General features: G+C 36.2%; 1 protein-coding gene across 5 annotated transcripts in view; it reads right to left on the reverse strand.

The window, feature by feature from the left end:
• Positions 1 to 24902, reverse strand: part of PTBP3 (polypyrimidine tract binding protein 3) — a 224898-nt gene that overhangs the window by 52036 nt on the left and 147960 nt on the right. For 4 of the 5 annotated variants that reach the window (XM_069085319.1, XM_069085324.1, XM_069085320.1 and 1 more), the window contains one exon: positions 19245 to 19320. In XM_069085319.1, coding sequence (XP_068941420.1) covers positions 19245 to 19320 — 76 coding nt within the window. Of the gene's footprint in view, positions 1 to 10667; positions 10880 to 19244; positions 19321 to 24902 lie in introns of all 5 variants that reach the window. The other variant, XM_069085322.1, reaches the window with a different exon arrangement.

Consider the following 24902-nt stretch of genomic DNA (forward strand, 5'->3'; position numbering starts at 1 on the left):
CATAAAGAATTCCCTCAATACACGTGTAAATTATTCCCAGTACGATTTTAATGACAATTTTATGATAAATACATACATGCCTCCATTATCTCAGTTATGCTGGCATCTAATCTCTAATTCTAAAGATGGGAAATAGTAATTTCCTTTATTTGCTCTTCATTTGTTGTGAATTTTCCTTTCCCTTTTTCAAAAAAAATCAGATTAGCTAATATTTTATCTATTATTTTTTTTAAATCCAACTCCTATTTTTGTCAATTAAATGTTTTTGTTTTGAATTGTTTCCCTTCTTTTATTTTCTGAATTTCTATGTTGATGGGATTTTTAATTTATGACTTTCTCTAATAACGGTCTCATTTCCATGATATATAGGAAATAGATTCAAACTTAGGAACTCAATAATAGGAACCATTCCCCTAACTGATAAATGGTCAAAGGAGATGAAAAGGCAGTTTTTGGAGGAAGAAATCAAAGCTCTCAGGCATATGAAAAAAAACACTATTACTAGTCATTAGTAAAAAGCAAATGGAAATCAAAAAATGTTCTCTGAATTATTAAACTATAATACCCTTTGACCCAGCAATACTATTACTAGTTCTATACACTAAATAAAATTACTCATAACAATTTATTTTCTGGTGGCAAAGCACTGGGAACTGAGGAGGTGCTCATCAGATGGGCAATGGCTAAAAAGTTATGGTATACTATGTGCTGGAATACCACTGCACTGAAACAAATAAAGGGATAACCATGAGGAAACCTAGCAAGGACTTAGATGAAGTGATGTAGAGAGAAGTGAGCAGAACCATAAGAACAATTTATACCATAACCATACTGTGAAAGACAAGCAACTTAGCAACCCTGGTCAAAACAATGACCAACCACAATTCCAGAGGACTTGGGATGAATCAGAATCATCTTCTGATAGAAAGCTAATGGATTCGGAATGTAGACTGAAGCATATTAGGGGAGACATGGCCAATGTGGGAATTTGTTTTCCTTGATTATATATTTTTATAATAGGGGTTCTGTTTTTCTTGATTTCTCAATGTAGGAAAGTGGGGTATTAGGGAGAGAAGATGAAGATTAGGGAAAGATTATTTTTCAAAGTTTGAAAAATAATAAAATTAAATTTTAAAAATACCTACTTTCCTTCACTATTTCTTAATATTTTACAAGATACTATGAAACCTCCTATCACCTTTCTCCATATGATTTTGTTAGTTAATATTCTAAAAGTGCTGCCATGGCAGCCATCTTTCTACAGATGTTTGCTCAAAAAAGTGATCTTTCATTCTTTTCATGGCAATTGATTTATATTGATTAAACTTCCACATTATTAAAAATTTAACTTCCTAAATGATATTTCCATGTGGAAGTCAAACCAACATCTAAAATTTCACAAACCTAAATCATCATAGTTTCCCCTTAAGATCTTAAGCTGATTTCTGCTAAACTTCTTTCAATATTTCCTGGCATTTTTGCAATTGAAATCCTTGGAGATATAGAACATTATGTTTTATTGATCTGCTCCTAGAGATTCTTTAAAAAATGTCTCCTGTAATTTTTTGCATGACTTCATATCTATAATTGATATATTGCTTACCTTCTCAATGGGTAGCGGAAGGGACTAGAGGGAGAGAATCAGGTCAAAAATGGAAAAAAAAAGTTAAAAATAAATAAGCAGTTGTTTCCATTTTTTTTCTATTTTCTAAGTAGTAGTAAATAATTTTGATGATTAATGCTTTACAGTTTCATATGTGGCAATGTTAGGCTCCCTTAATTCATATGTGTCATCATTTCTTTTCAGATACTTGATTCTGCCTAAATAAATTTTATTTTTTCTTATTCTTAAAGTAGTCCCATCTTGGTAGTTTGATTGATATACTATATAGATGCACGCGAATTTAGATAGATTTCTTTTTTTTGCATTACCAAAGCTGATTGATGAACAATCAAATTCTCTTTGATTCTTTCTTTCTGGAAAGCATTTTATGGTTATATATCTAAGTCTGAATTGTGCCATCATAGTTTGCTTCACAGATAATTTATTACATCTTATAGTTATTTTGAATGCAATTTCTTTTTCTATCTCCTCCTGGAGGGTTCAGTTACTAATAGGAAGTATGACAATTTTTGTAGAGGGGGTGCATGTGCATGTGTATGTGTGTGGTGTATGTGTGTTCTACTACATTACTAGTTATTGCTTTTAGTTTTGAAGTCAAATCTGTTGGGTTGCCTGAATAAACCAACATATGAATGAACAAATAAATGGATGAAAAAGCATCACTAAACACTGTAGCAAACAGTGCTAAGTATTAGGGGGTATCAATAGAAAGAAGGATAGTTCATGAATTTTAAGAACTTACATTCTGGGGCGGCCAGGTGGTGCAGTGAGTAAGAGGGCCAGCCACAGAGTCGGGAGACCTGGGATCGGTTCTGGCCTCAGATACTTAACACCCACACAAAATAACAGGCTGTGTAACCTTGAGCAAGTTACTTAACCCCATATGCTTAGGGGCGGCCAGGTGGTGCAGTAAGTAAGAGCGTCAGCCCTGGTGTTGGGAGCCCAGGGATCGGTTCCGGCCTCAAATACTCGGTACCCACACAAAAAATAACTGGCCGTGTAACCTTGAGCAAGTTACTTAACCCCAACTGCTTTAAAAGAAAGGAAGAAAATAAAGACCTGGAGGGACTACCACAGGCAAGGAAATCAGTAGAATAGTTGATGGGAGTCACACAGCAAATAAATGAGTTATCCTGAGAATGGTAGTGGCAATCTGATTACTATTCTCAGTTAGAGGAGAAAAGTGGGGGTGGGGCAACTGAGGCCAGGTCTACACAGGCCAAATGCTCACCAATGCTCACCTCCTGGTCAGATCACACACATGAGAACATCACTATGTGGCAGGGGAGAGCAGGTGGCAGGGAACAAAGATGGCCAGAAAGTAGCCAGCTGCCTACAGCAACAATTTTATCTCTATCCATTCCATCATCTTTTCCCACTGCTAGTTGTAGAATTTCTGTAATTTTATCAAGACTAGTAGCAAAAATAGATGTTTCTGCTTTATCCCTGCTATTATTGGAAAGGCGCCAAATCTTTCTCCATCGCAGATAATGGCAGCACGAGGTTTGAGCCATGTAATATCAACTAGTAATTCTTCTGCTTTTTAATGTCCAACATACATGGGTATAATATTATCAATAATTTTTCCAACATCTACCCACGTAACTCATTTTCATCATTTTTGTTATTAATGCCTATTGAGTTTTTAAAATAAACAATATCATTTCTAGCATAAAACAAATTTTGTCATAGCAAATATATTTGAATATATTGTGATAGCCTCTGCAAATATTTTATTCAATAAATAATTTGTAGTTCTCTTTTTCTGACTCACCTCTTCCTTCTCTGGTCAAAAGTACTCATTTTTGCCTCAGAATGAGTTTGGTAAGATATTTTCTCTATATATTTTTGTAACCAACTTAAGTAACATTGGAGTAAATTGTTCCTGAAATGTTTTATATAATTCACTTATAAAACTCCTCCCCCCCCCAAAAAAGAAGAAAAATCAAGATTTTCTTCTTTGTGAATTTATGATTTCTTTCATTTTTGCTTCTGGGTTTGGAGTCTTTAGATTTTCTACTTCTTGTTTTATTTATATATTTTTTTGTTTTCCTAAATATACATTTTACTTATGTTAATGGTTTTGTTGACATTTTACAGTTATTTCCTTTATTTCTTTATTTATCATTTTGCAAATCTGGCTCTCTTTTTAAAATTTTAATTATTAGGTAATGTTTTGTTTATTAAGTCTGTTTTCAAAGCCAGCTGAGATTTTTGCCATCAACAAGGGTTTTGGGGGTTTTAGTTTTGTTGTTCTTGCCTCTCCCACCTTACAGAGGAAAATGCCTGGGGCCTGGCAATGTGTCCTCACCACAGTCCCCACCCAGGAAGTCAGATTCATTCATTGCACATCTAAGCCAATAACATTGGCGCTAGCCCTGTCTTATGGTAAATCCTTCTCCCCCCTCCCCCCACGTAAGTCCACAGGCATTGGGCAGTTTTGTCTCCTCAGAAAGTCTGTTGATTCTTTGCTACATTTCGTATTCTGGAGTAGGTTCTGTAGGATGTGGTGATCTTGGCTGGAATATTTCACATCAACATCTCTGCCAGAGGTACCAATGATCTCTACCCATCACTAAATCCAATGGCCCTTTCTCAATCCTCATCCTTACCTCTCTGAAGCATGACAGTGCTGCCCACCCCTCTTCTGAATATTCTTTTTTTTTTTTTTTTGGTGACATTGTTTTGTCCTGGTTCTCCCAACCTGTCTGTTCTTCAGTTTCTTTTGCTGAGTCATCATTGATATGGTAGACCCTTACCTATGGGTATACCCCAAGTTCTGTGTTGGATCTTCACAATCTCTTGGTGAATACATTAAGTCCTATGGGCTCAATTATGATCTTCACACAGAACACTGTCTCATCTATAATATCATCACTGGTCTCTCACCTCGGCTCCATTGTTTGCATTTCAAACTATCAGATTTTGCAGGCTAGATATTCAATAGTCATATTACAAAACAGATTTCACTATCTTCTCCCCCAATACTAGTCTTAGTGGATTAAGATAAACACAGGACTTACATGAACTGATGCAGAGTATATATAAGGTGCTCCAAAAGTCTTACTTAAGTTTTAAGCTTTAATAGCTTACATTTTATATTAGGATCACAAAAACACTGATATAGAACTGATCTAGCCCAGCAGTTCCCAAACATTTTGATCTTAGGATTCTCAAACATTCTTAAAAACCGATGACCCCAAAGAGCTTTTGTTTATGTGGATTCTATCAATATTCACCATATTAGAAATTAAAACAGATAATTTTTGGATATCTATTAATACATTTTAAGAAATAACTTCATTACATGTTAACATTGTGTTCTTATTCAAAAACTATTTTTGAAAATAAAAAAAATTAGAAAACAGTATTATTTTATATATTTTTGCAAACTCCTTTAATATCTAATGCATCTTCATACCTGCCTCTGCATTCAACCATTACAATGATGTTTTAGTTGAAGTATACTAAGAAAATCTAGCCTCATATAGATATGTAGTCAGAAAAGGAGATAATTTTAATATGCAAATAGCATCTTAATGTTGTAATGAAAATATTTTTAATACTGCAGACTTACAAAAGAGTCTGAGGAACTTCCAAGAGTTCAAAGACTACACGCAACTGCTAATCTACTCCAACTCTAATTTTATAGATAAGAAAACTGGGGTCAAGTTAGGAAGTGTCCACACTTGCCCACAGTTACATAGGTATTATACAGCAGGGTCAGGATTTGAATCTAGGGACAGTTTTTCTTTCCAGTTCATCTCATATATATTTGTGTTCTTCAATAGAACATAAGCTACTCAAAGGCAAATAGTTACCTTTTGTTCTCTGGATCTCCAGTATCCAGCATGGTGTCTGGCACAGAACAAACATTTAATAAATACCTCAGTAAGTCAACAAGCATTTCTCAAGAGTCAACAAGCATTTCTTAAGCATCAACTACATGCCAGGCACTGTGCTAAACCCTGAGAGTATATAAAGTTAAAGAAATTTTAAAAGAAAACACCAAAAGGCAAAAAACAATCCCTGTTTTCAAGGAGAGCACAATGTAATGGGGGACACAACTTGCAAACAACTAGGTACCACATATACAAACACACAGAAAGGATAAACTGGGGTGAGTCTCAATGCAAAAGCACTATGTTTAAGGAGTACTGGGAAAGACTTCTCGCAGGCAGTGGGACTTTAACGGAGACTTAAAGGAAACCAGAGAAGCTGGAAGATAAAAATAAGAAGGAAGAGAGTTCCAGGAACGGGGGACAAAATATTAAGTGACTGATAATATATCTATTTCTAGGCAAATGTAAAAATGCTTTATATATGTTAGTCTCAATAAAAGTTTATTGAATTTCTCTAAATGTTCATGCATAGAAATTACATTCAATGGGACCTGTCTATATTGTTTAACTATATTAAGGTTTGACTAGATTTCTTGTCTCCTTTCCAAATTTAAATTCTTCTATAACAAATATTTGAAGAACTAAAATCTCCAAGAAGGCAGTTATTTTCAATTGGCTACAAAAGACAGATCTGGAACAAACAAATTACTTCAATGAGATTTTCATCTGAGGCAGAAATTTCTAATGAAAAACTGTCTAACCAAATTATTATTTGAGATAGCAAGTAGCCTAGTCCTGGAAATATTCAAGTTTAAAAGATACTAAAAAATAGAATTCTTGCCTCAAGTGGGAAATCCGATTAGATTATTTTTAATGCTTATGTCAATTTAAAAAATAGTATCAATTGCAAATGCCTACTAGAGTTGGCTTAGATTTTTTAAAAATATAATTACTCATAGTGGTTTGTAAGTAAGGTGAATTTTAGTGTGTATAAAGTGTCTTTTTGTTATTATTTCTTAGAGTTCAATTTCCCAGGATCCATGGCCATAGCAATCTCTTGTTCCCAGGTGTTAGATATGAGTGCCCACAGTTACAGTTCAAAACATCTCCACCACACCTGCAACAATATGAACATTTTTGCTTAAAGTCATAAACACATAGTGTGTGTGTGCTGTGCTGATTTGACACGATAATGCTAAAACTTAATGTAATCTTATGAAGTCACCCCTTGGCAAAATGCCTTCTTTGTTTGTTGCCCCTATAAAATGGGTGGTCATTCATTGGTCAATGAATGGGGAACCCTAGGGTTGAATGTACAAATGATATGTCCCTTGATCGGCCCCCATCAAGGCTTTGGGGGGAATCTATGTTTGCCTCAACTGACCCCCACTGAGCCATGAGGGGATTTAGGGGATGCACTAGTTGTGCCTGTCTTGACTGACTCCATCGAGACGTAGGGGTAGTTGCCCCCCTTCTCGCTGACCCCTGTGAGAAGAGTGATTAAGGGAATGTTGTAGGAGTTTTTGTGCTCCCATTATCAGCAATCCTCTTCTGAGAAACGAGACTAGAATAAAGTAACCCCTTCTTAGTGTCTTTCCTGTCTGACCAGATCAAGAGTGAACCTGTCCTAGCAGCCCTCCCATGTGCTGTGTTTATTTGTCTTACATGGTTTTACTGAAGGAAAAAAAAAACAACAACAAATGAACAAAAAAAAAAAAACAAACCAGGGATTTTAGTAGCATGAGGGTCCATCTCCTTGCCAAATGTGGGGCACTATGTCGACAAAGTGTCAGCTCAAAAGCCATCCTTTCTTCTGCTTACCTGCTTTAAATCTGACATAGGTCTTAAACAGAGACAAACAACTGCATGGCCACAATGCAGACATACCTGTTTTGCTCCAGCAAGGACTCCTACTAGCCTTCGCAAATGGCTTTCCCATACCCAAGCCCACTACAAAAACATTCAAACTATAACTCATTGACACATTCCACTCCTTCTCCCTATCTCAACTTACCTATTTCCATAAATAATACCAGATTATCCCAGACACCCAGGATGGAAACCACTGAAATCATCTATTACTCTTCCTTCTCCAAACTACACAATTACCACATTATTTCAAATTCTTCCTTTGAAATGTTTCTCAAAATCTATCCTTTTCCTTCTATTCCAGGGACTTTGCAGTCAATTCTAACAGTTCTGCATCAAGGTGCAATAGCTCCAGGGAGCTGCTTCTAATCTCCGTCTTTTTTAGTCCAACCTTGACACTACTGATTTTACTATGTCACCAAAAACATACAATGACAATTAAGGCCGCTTAGCCAAATGTCCATGGCTCTCCACAATATGGTCCCATCTTATTTTAACCAACCATATTTTCCCAGTATTTTCCTTATCTTAGCCAATTTTTATCTCCCTAGTGTTCTCCAAAGGCAATTCTTCATTCTAGCCAAGCCAGTACTGTAATATACTGTACCTAAACACACCATTCACTTTTCCACCCAAGTCATTTGGTTAATAATGTACTACCGACCTGGCATTATGTTCCTCAGTTCCTGTCCAGATCTTCCCCATCATTCAAATCTCATCACTTGCTTGAAACATCTTTCCAATCATTCAAATCCCATCACCTGCTTGAAGCCTTCCTTACTCAAACCCACAATGATCTCTCCCTACCTACTTAATTCCCATATCATTAATTGTATACACCACTCATCTGGACACATAACTATATACTGCCTTAACTTCTATTTAACTGTTCCACCTGTCTTTTTCCCCTTGAGAATGCTTCAAGCTCTTCAATGTACTAACACAGAGTAATTGCTCACAGCAAATTTACTAAATTGAACTGTTTGAAAAATTAAGGCTGTAAGAAGCTTTTCAGAAAAAAATTGTAATCTGGTACAGATTTGTTTTCAAGTTTAAAGAGGTGAACACACTACTATTACTTCACTCTTGTGAAGGATTATCCCTCTACCTTTTCTCCTACTTCTAAAAAAAAGACACAATACTTTGAAGGAATAGAAAAATAAAAGTCTTGCTTCATATTATACATGTCAAAGCCCCCTCCTATAAAATACTATTACAATGAAAAGTACTCCATAATGAATGAATTTACAAGATCCAAGGGATGCTTCATAATAAAAGTTCTTTACTGGTTCCAGTTAAAATGAACTACAGCAAATAACAAAATGTAGAAATGTTTTCACTTCTAAATGTCAACCTTTAAAGTATAGAAGTTTGGGAAATTACTGAAGCAAATATAGTAAATATATTTAATGGAATACTGCTAGGAGCAACCAATGTTGAGAAGTTGGAAAAGCATAGGAAGATTCTGATGAATTGATGAAAGTCAAGAAAGAAGACCACAAGAACAGTATATAAAATGACTATGACAATGTAAATGAAGACAACATTAAAAGCAACAAATTTAGATTGAATACACTGGACAAGGCTGGTACTGAATTAGTGAAGTTCAAGCATATGTACTTCTTCTAATAAATAGAAAACTACAAAACATGAAATGCTAACTAGTTTCCTCCCACTCCCACCCCTCGGCTTTGTCCTGGACCCTATTCCCTTTTCTCTCTATATTCTCTCTTTGTCCTCATAAAAAAAAATCATCTGTTTGCCTATCAAGATAGGGGAACAGGTTATCTGTTACTAGAAATGATATTATTAGCCTTCATTTGCTAATTTGCCAAAGACTAAATTATCATTTATCATGGACACTGTAAAAGGTTGAACTGCTAAAATCCCTTCTATTTCCAAGATTCTGATTCTATGGCACTTTCATAACATATCTGGATCACCTGATGTTACCTTATCACTGCCAAGTGGTTTACTGCCCTTAAAGAAGTAAAGAGCATTTCTTTACATCATTGGTATCAATATACTCATTTATCTCAACTAAATTAGTCTCCTGAGCTCAGTAGGAAATCAAGACTTCTGACTCGTGAATCCTCTACTTTTTCTACTAATCATGCTACTTCTACTTCATACATCTTTGTTAGACACCCTAAAAGGAAAAAAAAAAAAGTAGTGGAATATGAATTTCTAGAAAAAGCTGTCAAAATTTTATTCACTCTTTGCTTAAGGTCTCAAATATAATCACTTCAAATTTTTTCAGGGCAAGCTCTTCCTACCACACTCTTAACACTAGTTTTAAAATAAAACTTAGATAAGGTGTTTTTAACATTTTTCCCCTTACATGGTCTAGTTCAGCCTATGGACCTATTCACAAAATGGTTTTAAATACATGAAATTACAAAGATAACCAATTATATCAAGATACAGTTAACAATTTTTTTTTGGGGGGGGGCAATCAGACATTAAGTGATTTGCCCAAAGTCACATTGCCAGTAAGTATATAAGGCTGGATTTGACCTCAGGTGTTCCTGACTCCAGGTCCAGTGTTCTATCCACTGCACCACCTAACAGTCCTTAGCAAAATATTTTTTAAAATGCAGATTCAGAGTCCTTAGCAAAATATTTTTTAAAATCCAGAATCTAGGTTAAGAAACCCTGACTTAGATCAAAATAATAATGCTTTGCAACAACAATTAATTGCAGTTTATTTAACTTTAAGTAATGGTTATTCACATTACAGCAACAGTAGAAGGGGGAAGGAAATCATCACAGTAGACCTTGAATGAAACAAAATAATATTTGAACACTGAAATCCTCAAATTGCCATGATTTTGTTGAATATCCTGTACTCAATGACCAAAAATCCTAAAACGTTAGAGCAGGAAGGGGCCTTAGAGATCATTTAATCTAATCCCTTCATTTTACAAGATGAAAAAACTTCTAAATCAAAATTTATTCATTTAATAGATACCATGCAATAGAAAAATAATGGGGATTAAGCACTAGACCTGTGATTTCACTGGTATAGTGAACTCCATGAATGAGGAAACTCCCTCTACCAGTGCAGGTCGGCACCCTCTCTGCAACTTAACAGTCTTACAGAGTTGCCTAGGGCACTGAGAGATTAAGTGACTTACCCAGGGTCACACAGTATATGTCAGAGGCAAGACTTGAACCCAGGTCTTCCTGGCTCCAAGGCCAGCTCTCTATCCACTACGCCATGCTGCCTCTCCAAAAAAAAAAAAAATTTTATTTATATATACATATATACATTTATATACACATAAAATACAACTTTTTAACAGTAAATTTCATAGTGACAAAGTTTTCACCTATTTTCAAGCAGCAATAAACATTCCTCCTCCAAAGTTTACAGTCTTCCTATATTTCAGTAGGAGAACAATGTGAAGGACGCAGGAAGTCTGAGATATCTGGCCACCAGAGGTTCCAAGAATTAATATGGCATGGGTCAGAACAAAAGAGGGCCCCTCCTGGATTCAATGGTTTATTCAGTCATATGACTCTGGAATGATATTTGCAATCACTGTGAACCAAAAGAAACATAACTACTGTACCTCTTGTAAAGACTAGTATAATATTCTAATACAAAAATTAAAGATCTTAAAATGAGAAGAGTTACATGAAAGACATACACTAAATTATCATTGTCCTTTCTGTTTTTAATAACTATAGATGTTGTTCTTTGTTACACCACAGCCTTATGGTCCAAAAAGAGGTAAAGGCTGGTTACAGCTAGAAGGAGTCAAGAATGATTATGTCCCCAAGGGATGTAACACTAAGCACTGCACTAAACACTGGGAACACAAACATAAAAAAGATAGTCCCTGCTCCCAATAAGCTTACATTCTAACTGAGAGGGGAGACAACAGAGTTTTACATAGTGACCAAGGAACAGTAAAGTCATGGGGATGGAAAATGGACTCATATAGCAGATGATGGTCATGCCCATTTCAGAAGCAAAGGTAGCATTTATTTGATTAGTATTCCCAGTGGATAAAGTAGAAATGGAGTATGGACTAGATGACATGAAAAAACAAAAAAGCATTTATTATGTACAAAACAGGAAGATAGCATAATGAGATGGCTAGGGGCAGGGCTGGTCAAGTGCAGTCCTGGCAGTCATCTTTTCTCTCTTTTCTTCCTCAGATCATATGCAATCACTCCCACTGATTCAATTAGTACCTTTACTCAGATGTTCCTGAATCTATAGATCTAGTTCTATCTCTCAAGTGCCAGTCCTGCAAACTCCAACTGTCTCTGTTTATTGAAAACAACTATACCAGACTCCATGTATCTAAAAGCAAATTCTTAATCCAAGCCCTTCTAACCCGGTCTCCTCCTACAAATTTTATATAAAAAAAAAATCAAAATTGAAAACACCATCATTTTCCTGCAGCACAGATTTGATGTTTTTGACTTGTTCACCCTCACTCAACCTCTCACTTCAACTAAATTTCTAAGTCCTGTCAATTCTACTTCCAATCAAACCATCAACAAGCCTAAGTTTAGTGTCAGATCTTAAGCCAGATACTAGAGATACAGAATCAAAACGGAGACACATCCCATGCCTACAAGAAGCTTACCTTGTGCTAGGAAACACAGGTTCACAGACAGATGCTACAGAATGTAAAAAAAAAAAGGGGGGGGGGTAATGATGGGGAAAAGGCACTACAACTAGGAAAAGCATTTTGAAGGTAATGGATCTGAGTCTTGGAAAGAACTGGAGGTTTCAAGAGGCAAAGGGGAAAAGGGAAGAGGAAAAAGGCAGTCTAAGCATAAATGTTCATAAACTCTTCTCTGAGTTTCAGTTTCCTTTGTCAGATGTGGGGTTACGGAGCAGATGGACCTTGCAGTCCTCATATTCTATAATCCTCAGTCTACTTCCCTTGTCTTTTCCATTTCCACCTCTTGTACAAGAACATGTGGAACTAGACTACCTCTAGCCATGCTTATACCTTTGATAGTCAAAGATCCTCAGTACCTCAATCTCCCTGCTTGTCAGCATCCCCATGTCTACAAAGCTCCATCCATTCCAGATAATTCTTCAATTCTCATTCCCTGCATCTCACTAAGGTTGTTTCTCACCGTGTCAAATGAGGTCCTTAAACTACAGGTTCTCTTAAAGCTTTGACATTCTCTGACCCTCATGGTCTCCTCCTCCTTGAGATTCATTATACACCTATGTTCTTCAGGGCAAACAGTTGTAATTATTTCCTTCCTTTCCTTCCCTACTTGGACCTGCACCCTGCCTGTCCTCTATGGAAAATGAATGTACACAAGCTAATCTGAACCCTTGCTGGTGTTCAACAATTCTACCTCCACCCTCATAAATTCCTTAATCTGATTCCTCAGAGTACCCATTCAAACCTCTTCTCCCCTCTCCAAAACAACTTCACAACACTTCTCACATAATGTAGATATGCTAATTACAAGAGTTCTTAACTATAAAAATTTCCTAAGAAATCCTATTTATCAATATTCTATAAACTTAATTCCAGTGTATGCCTATACTTGAAAGCATACCTCTTTTTAAATTATTCTCTAGGTCAAACATCACTTATTCATACTACATTGTCTGTAAATTAGTCTAAATTATCGAGTTTTTACTATAATTATATTGAAACTAATGACTCAAATAAAGAAGTTAATTAAACAATTAAAATTAATAATCAAACTATGAAGAAGAAACTAAATTAGTAAAACCTTGATTAACAAGAATGCTAAATAAATTTTTTGGGAAAAAAAAGATGACAAAAATATGATTCAATAACTATTCTATTTAAGTAACAAATTCCCAGTGTGTGTCCTTAACTCAGTACAAATTCAGCTCAATATACTTCTGGAAATACTTTAGGAAAGGAAAAAACCCACCTCTACTTAAAAAAATAAATATCAGAAAATTTCCCCAGTTCAATAGCAAGAACAAAAACTAATATTTTAAAGTTTTAGATTGGTTAGAAAATAAACTGATTTACTGCTCTATTAACATATCCTTAAATAATTTTTTAAACAGTGAAGCACATATAAAGATATTAAACTATTTATAGCCAAACAAATGTTCCACTAATACTTAGACAAATTCAAATTAAAGAAAGTCTCATATCCATCAGACTAGAAAAATACCCTCCCCCAAAGGAAAATAACAAATATAGGGAGAGAATATAGGGAAACAGGCACATTTATGTACTGTTAGGGAAGCTGTGAACTGGTAAAGTCATTCTGGAAATGAATTTGGAACTATGCCCCAAAAGTTACTAAACTGTGACCCTCTGACCCAGAGACACCACTACTAGACCTATACTTGAAAGAGATCAAAGAAACTGGAAAGGGTTCTATATGTACAAAAAACATTTATAACAACTTTTTCTAGGTGGAAAAGTATTAGAAATTAAGAGAGTAATGTCCATCACTTGGGGAAAGGTTAAATAAACTATAGTATGTTAACATAATACTACTATGCTGTAAGAAATAATGATACAGCTTCAGAGAAACTTGGGAAGATCTGCATGTATGGATGCAGGGTAAAGTGAACAGAACCATGAGAACAATTTTTACTATAATAACAGGACTGTAAAAGGAACTTTGAAAGATTTAAGAACTCTGATCAATTCAATGATTAAACATGACTTCAGAAAGATGATGACAAAACAACCTACCTATATACTGACAGATGTAAGGGACTAAAGAGAAGGAAAGAGATAAACTTTGAGACATGGCCAATAGGAAATATTCTTTTTTTTGGGGGTGGGGAGGGGGGAGAGTCTTCACTAACCATATATGTTACAGGGTTTTTTTTGTTTGTTTTTTCCTCTTTTTTTTCCATCAGAGGATGTGGGATAGGAAACATATAAATGTGTGATAATTGAAAAAAAATTATATTTAAGTGAAGTATAACTGGTACTATCTTTTGCGTGGTTAATATTTAAATGGAGTATAATATATGTATGCATTATATAAGTCTGAACAATATCTTAATCCCTTCTCCTATGTAAATAAGGACAATGGTTAAGTCTAAGACCAGTCTACTATTGCTCAGACCCAAACCCAAGTCAAGAACTTGTTGATCTTAGACCAGGAAAGCAGTAATCAGTCTTTGCCTGGATCAGACCCCTTTGGCAGCACTGAAAGCCAATAGGCTCCCAGTTCATCCATGAGATCAAGAATTCAGCAACAGGTCCAGCCCAGACAGAATCCAGCCCTAACATCAAGTCTGAAGTCAGGAAGTAGGCTAGAAGAATTGGAAAACAACAAAAAAGAACCCCACCATGAGTTATTATGAAGGCAAGAATGTTCAAAATACAAACACAGAAAAGAATGCCTATAAAACATCTACCAGCAATGTCTCAGGGAAAAACAGTTTGGCCACAAACTCCAACCAGAATTCCTGGAAGATATGAAGGAAGATTTAAAAAAAAAAAAGTTTAAAATGATGTTATAAATGGAATGAGAACTCTTGAAGAAAAAATTGAAAAGGAAACGAGAGCTATGAAAGAATTGCAAAGGTTATTAACAACAGCTTGGCACAAGAAATTTAAAACCTTGTCCAAGCATCAAATTGCCTGAAAATGAGAATGGACCAAATAAGACAATGCCTTCATGAGGCAACAAGAAATAGTACAGATAAAGGCTTGAAAATACAGAAGAAAACTTAAGTTGTCTCATCGCAAAAATAATGGACCAGAAAACAGATTGAGGAGAAATAAATTAAGAATCATTAGGCTATCTGAGCACCATGGCCGAAAAAAGGGCTTCAATATATTTCAAAAAATCTTAAAAGAAAACTTCCCAGGTGTCTTGGTACCAGAGGGCAAAATGGAAACAGAAAGCATCCACTACTCTTCTTGAAAGAAACCCCAAAACAATAACTCTTAAGGAACATCATAGTCAAAATCTAGAGCTTCCAAGGACAAAGAAAAAATTCTGTAAACAGCCCAAAAGAAAGAATTCAAATCCTGAGAAGCCACAGTCAGGATCATAAATTATTTAATATACAGCACTATAAAGGAAAGGAAAACTTAGAATATGAAATTCCAGAAGAGAGATGATATGGTTGCCCAACAAAACTAAGCATAAATGCTACAGAGGGGGGAAAAAATGGACCTTTAATTTTCATTAAAAGCCTTCCAAGTATTCCTGATGAAAAGACTAAAAACTTTGAAGATCAAACACAGAAGAAAGAGAAACATAAAAAGATAAATATGAAAGGACAATGATAAAAAAAAACTAAACAAAAATAAACTGCTTAAATTGAAATATAGGGAGATGACATATGCATCCCTTTGGAACCTTGTCATCCTCAGGGTTCATAGTCCAATTAGTCAAAGCCTACAAGTGTTTCTGTTATGTCTCAGTGATCTTAAGAAAAGAACGGAAAGAGAAGTGAAGAGGAGGATGCACAAAAAGATATCAATACAAACAAGGAGGAAGAGTATAGGGGGAGGAGCAGATGACACTCAAACCTCACTCTCATCTGAACTGGTCAAAAGAATACACACAGAGCTGGGTACAGAAATACATTTCACTCAACAAAGAAACAGGAGGGAAAGGGATGAAGAAGAGAAGAGGATTTACAGAGAGGATAGATTAAAGGGAGGATTAATCCTAAGCAAAACAAACTCTAAAGATGCATAAAAATATTTATAGGGTTTTTTTTTGTGGCAAAGAATGTGAATCTAAGGATATGCTCATAAATTAGGAAATGGAAAAGCAAGTTATGGCATATAAATGTGATAGAATACCATTCAACTCTTAACAGTACTTAAGAGTACTCAACAGGACCAATCAGGATTCCAGGACTAATGATGAAACAATCTCCTGATAGAGAGGTGAAAGACTCAGAATGCAGAATGAGACAGGTCATTTTTGTTTTGAAATGTTTGTCAGACATTTTGTTTTCCTGTGTTCTCAATTGGTGTTAATGGAGAAATGGTGGTGGGAAGGCATATTTTGGCTGATTAAAAATTTTTTTTTAATTTTTTAAAGGTTAAAAAGGTACTAGAGTACACTTTCTTTGCCAGGTTAGTGGAATGATAATAATGACAAAAAAAAACCTGTAACTTCATGAATTTTTGCTAAAATTCAACTACTGACTAATACCCAAATCATTATTTGCAATGAGCTAATGCTACATGGTAAAGTTCAGCCTCTTCTAAGTATCCAAACTGCTCCATGATTTGGCCCAAAGTATCTTCTGAATGTTACCACCAAATAACCCATCTTCAGGGACCCTCCAATCTAACAAAAAGGTTACTCAGTTCCCTGACTCCACGCTCTTGCTCTCTTCTACCCACCTAAAACATCTCTCTCCCTGACTAAATAAAGTTTATTTATCCTGAAAACCCATAGTAAAATTTTTTCCCATAAAACCTTCCCGTACTGACCCAACCTATAGTAATATATTCATGAAAATATTTATCAAGTGAGCCAAGTCTCATCTACTCCATTCCATGCCTTTTCTCTCTAACCTCAGTTTCCAGTCTATTCAATGATCCTCTTTATACAGATTACTCCCTAATCTATAAATCTAGTCCTAAAGCACTAATTGTCTATTGGAAATTTCACAAAACTCATTATCTTTCCCACCCAAACTCATTGTTATTTATCAATATATATTATTATTTATCATATTTATCACTGTCAGAGGTATTATCATCCTCCAACTCAAGTGTCACCCTTGACCCATCAGTCTCACTTCAACCCACACCAGTTGTTAATCTTGCCATTTTTACCTCCCTATCTCTCCATTCACACTGCAACCAATCTGCTTAGTACTCAGAAGTCCTACTATTATTGCACTTCAAATTGGTCTCTTTGTCCCAAGCCTCTCTACTCTAAGCCATCTTGACATGAAAGATGATTTTCCTTACATGTGAGTCAGATCCAGTCAACCCTACTGATCAACACCATCCTCCTCCCCCTCATTAAACTCCAATGGCTCCCAAATAATTTTCAAATCAAATACAAGCTCCAACTTATCATTTAAAGTTCTATCATCATTTACCACTTGGCTGTACTTCCAGATTTCATGATCTTCAGAAACGTATCATTCTGCAAGATAAAACAAACTGTGAAATTCACACCTCTTCACCACTCCTTGCCCATGGGACTCCTGCCTCCCTCTGATTGTAGAGAGTAGAGGGTGGACAGTGGAGAATTTCTCTCAGATCCTTGACCATTCAAGGAGAATACTCATTGACCTCAACGTTTCTCAGCAAGTTGCTCTCCTAGACGTCATGATTATCAGAAACTTATTTTTCTCCAATCTGTATTCAACTCTAACTCATACTTCTTTAGATGATTTCCCATCCTTGATGAAGGACTTCATTATGCCCACACTACCCAAGAAACTATCCTCCCCCTTGCCCCCACCCCCAAGCTTTTCAGGTAGTTTTTATATGCTGTTCTCACTCCATTCCCCCACCATTAGACTGTGACCTCCATGAGGATAGAAACTGTTGTATGTCTTTAAATGTTTATTGACTCTTCACAACCTGGCCTTTTCTATTTTCCAGCCCTCCACAAACTCTCCATCTTGGGTTTTTTTTCCTTTTAACACAGACCATGTCATCTTCTCCTTCCTCTGCCTCTATACTGCCTATAATGCTCCCCAGCCATAACTCCACCTCTTAAGTCCTGGCTTCCTTCAAACACCACCTTCTTTGGGAGGCCTCTAATGGGATCCTATCCCCTAAGCCCCAATAACTAGTGCCTTCCCCTCCCCATACTACTCATGTCTCATACATATACACACACACACACACACACTCACTCTCTCTCTCTCCCCTTTCAGAATGTCACCTCCTTGAAGGGAGGAATTACTTCACCTTTATCTCTGCATCTACAGCATTTAGCACAGTGAAAGCTAAAAACTGATTGTGTGTGTGTTCATGATTAGCACAGTATTGGTTTTTAATAACATGCTCAATAGAGGGTTAATTTCAATAGCATGATGGAAAACTGACATCCATGTTACTGAAAAAAAAATCTTAAAATATATAATAAATTAATCATTATTAATAATTTTAATCATTATAGGTTGATTATAATAAATTAATAAATTTTCCTGTTGTTATTCCATCCCCTATTAGTTCCCTTCAATATTAAAATTAATAGTTCAAAAAGCTAATTCTAACAAATTACATTTTTGATGAAACTAAAAACAAAAGGCAAATTAACTGTGTGGCCTCGAGTATACCACTATCTCTGAGAATTGATTTCTCAGCTATAAAATGAAAGGGTTTGATTAGAAAAATCTTAAGGTTGCTTTCTGTCCTAAAATTCTAGAATATTTAGTAATTCCTCTAATCCTGGGGTCAGCAAATTACGTCAGAGAGCCAAATCTAGCTTTATTTTAAAACATAAAAGCCATTCTTACCTCTCAGGTCACAAAAAACAGATAGTGGGCTGGAATTGACTGATTGGCAGTAGTATGTCTACCCCTGCTCTAATCTAAAACTATCATATTTTAAAGATAAAATATTTCAAAAGAAAAAAGCAATCACATTATATGGCTGAGAATGAAACTTTAGCAATGGACACCCCTCCAAAGAATTTTGGATAAGTTAATAAAGTGTGCTAACTTACTAAATACTTTGGCTTTAATGAAATCTGCTCTAAGGTTCAAGTCCTCAGGTTTCCAACAAACATTTAAAAAAAGGGAGTCTCAATGTCAAAGTTGAACCTTACCTTTATACTTAGATTTTAGACCAAAAAGACATCAGAATTTAAAACTGTATGTACAACAGACTATTCTACAATACATTATTTTGGCCCAAAGTGCCTATCATCTATGATTATAACAAGAACAAAATGACAAAATGACTATTTGCTGCATACACTGTCACATAAAACCAAACCTTTATAAATGAAAAATCAAATTTTCACTATACCTGTAGCTGGAGTCGAGTTGCTCATGGTAAAAGGCCCGTTTGTGATACCAGAAGAAATAAGCTCGTCAGATCCCCGCTAAAATGGGAAGGGAAAAAAGAAGTTAAAACAGGCCTTTTCTACAATGGAACTATTTAACTAGGCAGCACAAGCTGTCAGCATCAAGGTTTACAATAGACAAGGGTCATTTTGATTACATAAAAAGTGGTAAATTATAAGCCCTGTTCTACTCTGAACTGGCAAGAATTATTAGCAAGACCCTATTCTAACAGAATAGAAAGAAAATTAAGCTTCTATCTAACATATAACAATTTTCATTTTTCAAAAATGGTTTTAAATTATAGTTTACAAAAGCATCTTATTCCCCATTTAAGCATTACTCTAAGATTATAATACAATTGCTAAATGTTTTTACAGAACTCTAAATGCAACACTGTTGAAAGCAAGTGCCACACCAAAATACTTTGCTTTTACAAAATTTGAGCCACACATTGAATTTGGAGTCAAAGGACCTCAATTAAAACCCCAGATTTATTTATTATCTGTGTGACTTTGGACAAATGATTTAGACCTGCCTGACAAAATCTATAAAATGAGAGAACTGAAATAGGTGGTCTCTAAGGACCTCCCAAAATCTTTAAATCCTTAAACTACAAAATTGAGAAATCATGGGATGATGTTACAAAACATTTCAACACACATTTGTTAAAACAGCCAAGCTTCTACTATGATATTTAAATCATGACTTTATGCAAACTAGTTTTAGGTGCCAAATTAGACATATATTGGACAAAATAACGGACATCGGGTATCAAAATGCAAATGAAACTCCAAAAGATTAAAAAAAAACAAAATAACCCTTAAGACTAATGATTTTCACAATTTCCTACTGTGAAAATTACATGAGAAACAAATGCAAACTGTTACTTAGTTATATGTTATATAGTAAATCATGAGAGAAACAATACATTAGGTCAAATATTCTTATTTCCTTAGAAAATTAAAAATACAACTCAAATAAAACTATGGCAAATCCCCCTAGGATTTAGAGCTGAAAGGGACCTTGGAAGACCACCTGCTTCAATTATATAATTTTAAATACAATAAAACTGAAGCCCAAGTAATAAAATGACTTGTAAAAGGTACCAGAGGTATTAAGCCACAGCCAGGTAATGGTCCTCCTTCCTTTTAAAAGTATGTCTTTCAAAAGCCAAGCAAGAAAAGGTCTCATCTACAGCTTTTTACATTTATACTATAATCACATTCAAGTAATTGCTGGATATCTTTTATGTTCCTTTGATTTAAACAAATTATGTTTCTTATTTTTATTGTATATATAACAAAGTAAATTTAATGTGATAAACTTTTGTGGTAAGGGCCCCAAAATAATTCGTCTTCACTAATGGAATGGGTAAGATAAAACCAACTGTTGAAAGTCAGCTAGTATATCTGAACTGTGTGACTCTGTGCAAAAGTAATTTCATCTTCTTAGGGTTTCAGTATCACCACAGCGTTTTGACTAGGTGGTCTCTAAGGTTCCTCCCTGCTCTAGAATATGATCCTATATGCTTCAGAAAACCAAAAAGGTCAGAAAACTTGGGGAGGGATGGGGGATGAAGGGGGAACAAAAAACTAAAAAAGAGAACTTCAAGCAGCTTGAAGTCCCAAAGACCCATGGAAGAAAACTGAATAAGGGGTACACCGGTCTAAAGTCAAGGAAGGAAACTGGAGAGGAAGGACACAGAATGGAAAAATGAAAGAAAGGTTCTTCCTCAACGTGGGGGCCAAGCTAAGATTCAGAAGGGCCATGACAGTTCTAGACCAGTATAAGGACCAGAGGAAATGACATATATATGGGCTGAACCAGATAGAACTTGATGAGCTTGATCCACAACATACCCTACCATCCCTATATAACATTAAAGTGAGAAAAAAAAGAACCTAAGCTATACCAGTAACCCCCAATTCTGTGACATCATTTTAAATCAGAATTACTTCAACCTTTGTTTAGAGCTCTTGGATTTTGTGTTTAAAAACTTCTTCATAGGGGGGGCGGAGAAGAAGCAGGACCTCCCAGCTGCTCCAGCTTGCACCTTCCCCAATGCATGTAAAAAGGGGACTCTAAACAAACTTTGGAGCCGCAGAACCCACAAAATGACTCAGAGAAGCTAACCTCCACCTGAGGACAGCCTGGAAGGGCGGCAGGAATCCGCCAGCAGCCTGAGGCTTTAGCCCAAGGGCAGGTCTGACCAGCCACCAGCCTGAGGGACTCCAGATCAGCAGCAGCTGTGGCCTTTCAGATTTATCAATACATAGATGCAGAGGACAAAGTGAGAGGTCAGTGCAGTCTGGACGTTGGGACCCAGTAAGTGGGAGTACTTGATGCGGGCACAGCCAGCCAGCGCCACGTGGCAGCTTCAGCTCCTGGCCTGCAAGAGTGTAGGGAGACCAAGCGACCAGTCTGCTCTTGCTTTAACCTGCTTGGATCTGGATTGCAGTCTAGGGTGGAGGTTCTGGGGTATGCAAACAGCTTGCCAGAATGTGTGGAGACCTCAGGGAGGGCACCCATCTAATACCTCCGGCAGCTGAGAAAACCCCAGTTTGGGACGAAAGCTCCCCTATCTGGTGGAAGAGTCCGACTGTGGCAAAAAACCCAGGGGTCAAGTGACTGAGGGGCGACAAGACCAGGCAAAGGAAACAAAGCAGACAGAAGATTCCAACATTAGACTCCTATTTGGGGGACAAAAAGGAGCAAAGCATGGAACAGGAGGAAGACAGTGAAGTCAGAACTCCTGCACCAAAATCTTCAAAGGAAAATACAAGCTGGTTACAGGCCATAGAGGACCTTAAAAAACAGATGAGAGAAGTGGAGGAAAAATTGGGAAGAGAAATGAGAACGATGCAAGAAAATTATGAAATGAGAGTCAACAGCCTGACAGGAAAATAATACCTTAAAAAATAGACTAACTCAAATGGCAAAAGAGGCTCAAACAGGCAATGAGGAGAAAAATGCCTTAAAAAGCCGAATTTGCCAGATGGAAAAAGAATCTCAAAAGCTCACTGAGGAGAATCATTGCTTCAGAATTAGACTGCAGCAAATGGAAGCTAATGACTTTATGAGAAATCAAGATGCTGTTAAACAGATCCAAACAAATGACAGAATAGAAGGCAATGTGAAATATCTCATGGGAAAAACTACTGACCTGGAAAATAGATCCAGGAGCGATAATTTAAAAATTATTGGACTACCTGAAAGCTGTGACCAAAGTAAGAACATAGAAATCATCCTCCAGGAAGGTCTCAAAGAAAACTGCCCTGATGTTTTAGAACCACAGGGCAAAATAGAGGTTGAAAGAAACCACTGATCATCTCCTGAAAAAGATCCCAAAAAAGAAAACTCCTAGGAATATTACAGCCAGGTTCTAGAATTCCCAGATTAAGGAGAGAATATTACAAGCAGCCAGGAAGAAAAAATTTGAATACTGTGGAAACACAATCAGGATAACCCAGGATCTGGCAGCTTCTACAGTGAGGGATCGAAGGGCTTGGAATATGATATTCTGGAGGTCAAAGGATCTGGGATTAAAACCAAGAGCCACCTACCCAGCAAAACTGAGTATCATGTTTCAGGGGAAAATAGGGTCATTCAGTGGAATAGAGGACTTTCAAGCATTCTTGATGAAAAACCCAGAGTTGAATAGAAAATCTGACATTTAGATACAAGAAGCAAGAGAAGCATGAGAAGGTAAACAGGGAAAAGAAATCATAACGAACTTATCAAAGTTGAACTATTAACATTCCTACATGGAAAAACAATAATTGTAACTGATGAAACTTTTCTCAGTAGTTGAAGGGAATAGAAATCTATAGATCTATATATGAGGGTATATGGGCATATGAATACATATGTGAATGTGTGTACCGTGTTTCCCCGATAATAAGACACTGTCTTATTAATTTTTTTGGACAGAAAAACACCAGAGGGCTTATTTTCAGGGGAGGGCTTATTTTAATGAACATTGACAGCAATTTTAATAAACAGGTAAATGTGAACCAAAAAAATGTACCTTTATTCAATAAGCAAATCACTGGGGAAGAACAGGATGACGCGCTCACTGCTGCAGCTCTGATTGGATGCAGCTCGGAGCGCAGCGTGAATCTTACACAGTAAGGGGAGAGCTTATTTTCAGGATAGGTCTTATTATCGGGAAACACGGTATGTATGTTTACAGGTATACATAGATAGAGAGCACAGGACCAATTTAACAGGAAGGGATGATACTTAAAAGGTGAAATTAAGAGGTGAGAGAGGAATATAATGAGAGGAGATGGAGAGAGACAGAATGGGGTAAACTGTCTCATATAGAAGAGGCAAGGGAAAATGGTTACAATGGAGGGGAAGAATAGGAAGGCAAAAGGGAATGAGTCAACCATATTCCCATTGAATTTGGCTTGAGGAGGGAATGAAATACACACTAAATAGGGTATCTCACCCTCCAGGAGAGTAGGGAGGGGAAGGGGATGATGGAAGGGAGGGAAGTTGGGATCACCCACTTTTGAAAAGGGACAGGATCAAAGTAGAGAATAGAACAAGTGGGAGGTGGGAGGGAAATATAGTCACAGTCTTTTACAATGTATCTACTATGTTACTGTTTTGCATTAGCCACACATGTACAACTTATACTGAACTGCTTATCTTCGCAGTAAGGGTGGGTGCAAGGGAGGAAGGGAATGAATCTAGAATTCAAAGTTTTAAAATCAAATACTCAAATATATCTATACACATACACACACACACACACACACACATACTATTATTAATACTATTTTACATGTAATTGAGAAATAAGATATACAGGCACTGGGGCTTAGAGGTCCACTGGAAAAGTCAAAAGGGGTATGGGAGAAAATACGGGAGAAAGCAGATTGGAGGAGGGGATATCCTGTGGGACTGCCATTTTGGGGCGGTGGGCAGGGGAAAAATGGGGAGAAAATTGGTAACTCAAAATCTGGCGGAAATGAATGATGTAAATCAGAAGTTAATAAAGCATTTGAAAAAATAAATAAATAAAAATTTTAAAAACCTTCTTCACAATTACCTTGGGAAATAGGTATTATTGCAAGCATGTGTGACTTAGTAAATCACAGGAGGAAAGAGGCCCTGAGAGGTTGACTTGCCCAATGCCACAATCTATAGTACAAGGACTCAGGATTTAAACCCACGTCTTTTCACTAAACCTCTTTTGCTGCTCAGTTTATTTAGCCTTTCCTTTTAAAAATTTAAATCATGCCTAAACCAAAATAAGTTAAATACCCCCCAAATCTTCTATTTCTCCATTAGCAAAAACTATGCACCTATAACAAGATTAAGTTTATTTCCATCTTCCAGAAGAAATCTCCCCCATCACACTTTTAATTGAGGTGAAAATGAGAAAGAAGAATGGTCATGCTAGATGTTTATTCCTTTACCAACTCATCCATGTCCTCAGTGTAACTATTTGTATTAGAAACTTCAAAAAAAAAAAATGCTGACTCTAGTCACCATATTACCAATAGCAAGAGTATGTTAAGTAAAAAAAAAACAAACAAAAAACTTATGGAAAATAATTTTTTACACTCCCCTGGGAAAAAAGGGACTTTAATGATTGGCAGAAGTCATC

Source organism: Petaurus breviceps, unplaced genomic scaffold, assembly GCF_028583685.1.
Source record: "Petaurus breviceps papuanus isolate PSGF00001 unplaced genomic scaffold, PetGlider_PUasm1.0 175, whole genome shotgun sequence".
NCBI classification, from domain to species: Eukaryota; Metazoa; Chordata; class Mammalia; order Diprotodontia; family Petauridae; genus Petaurus; species Petaurus breviceps.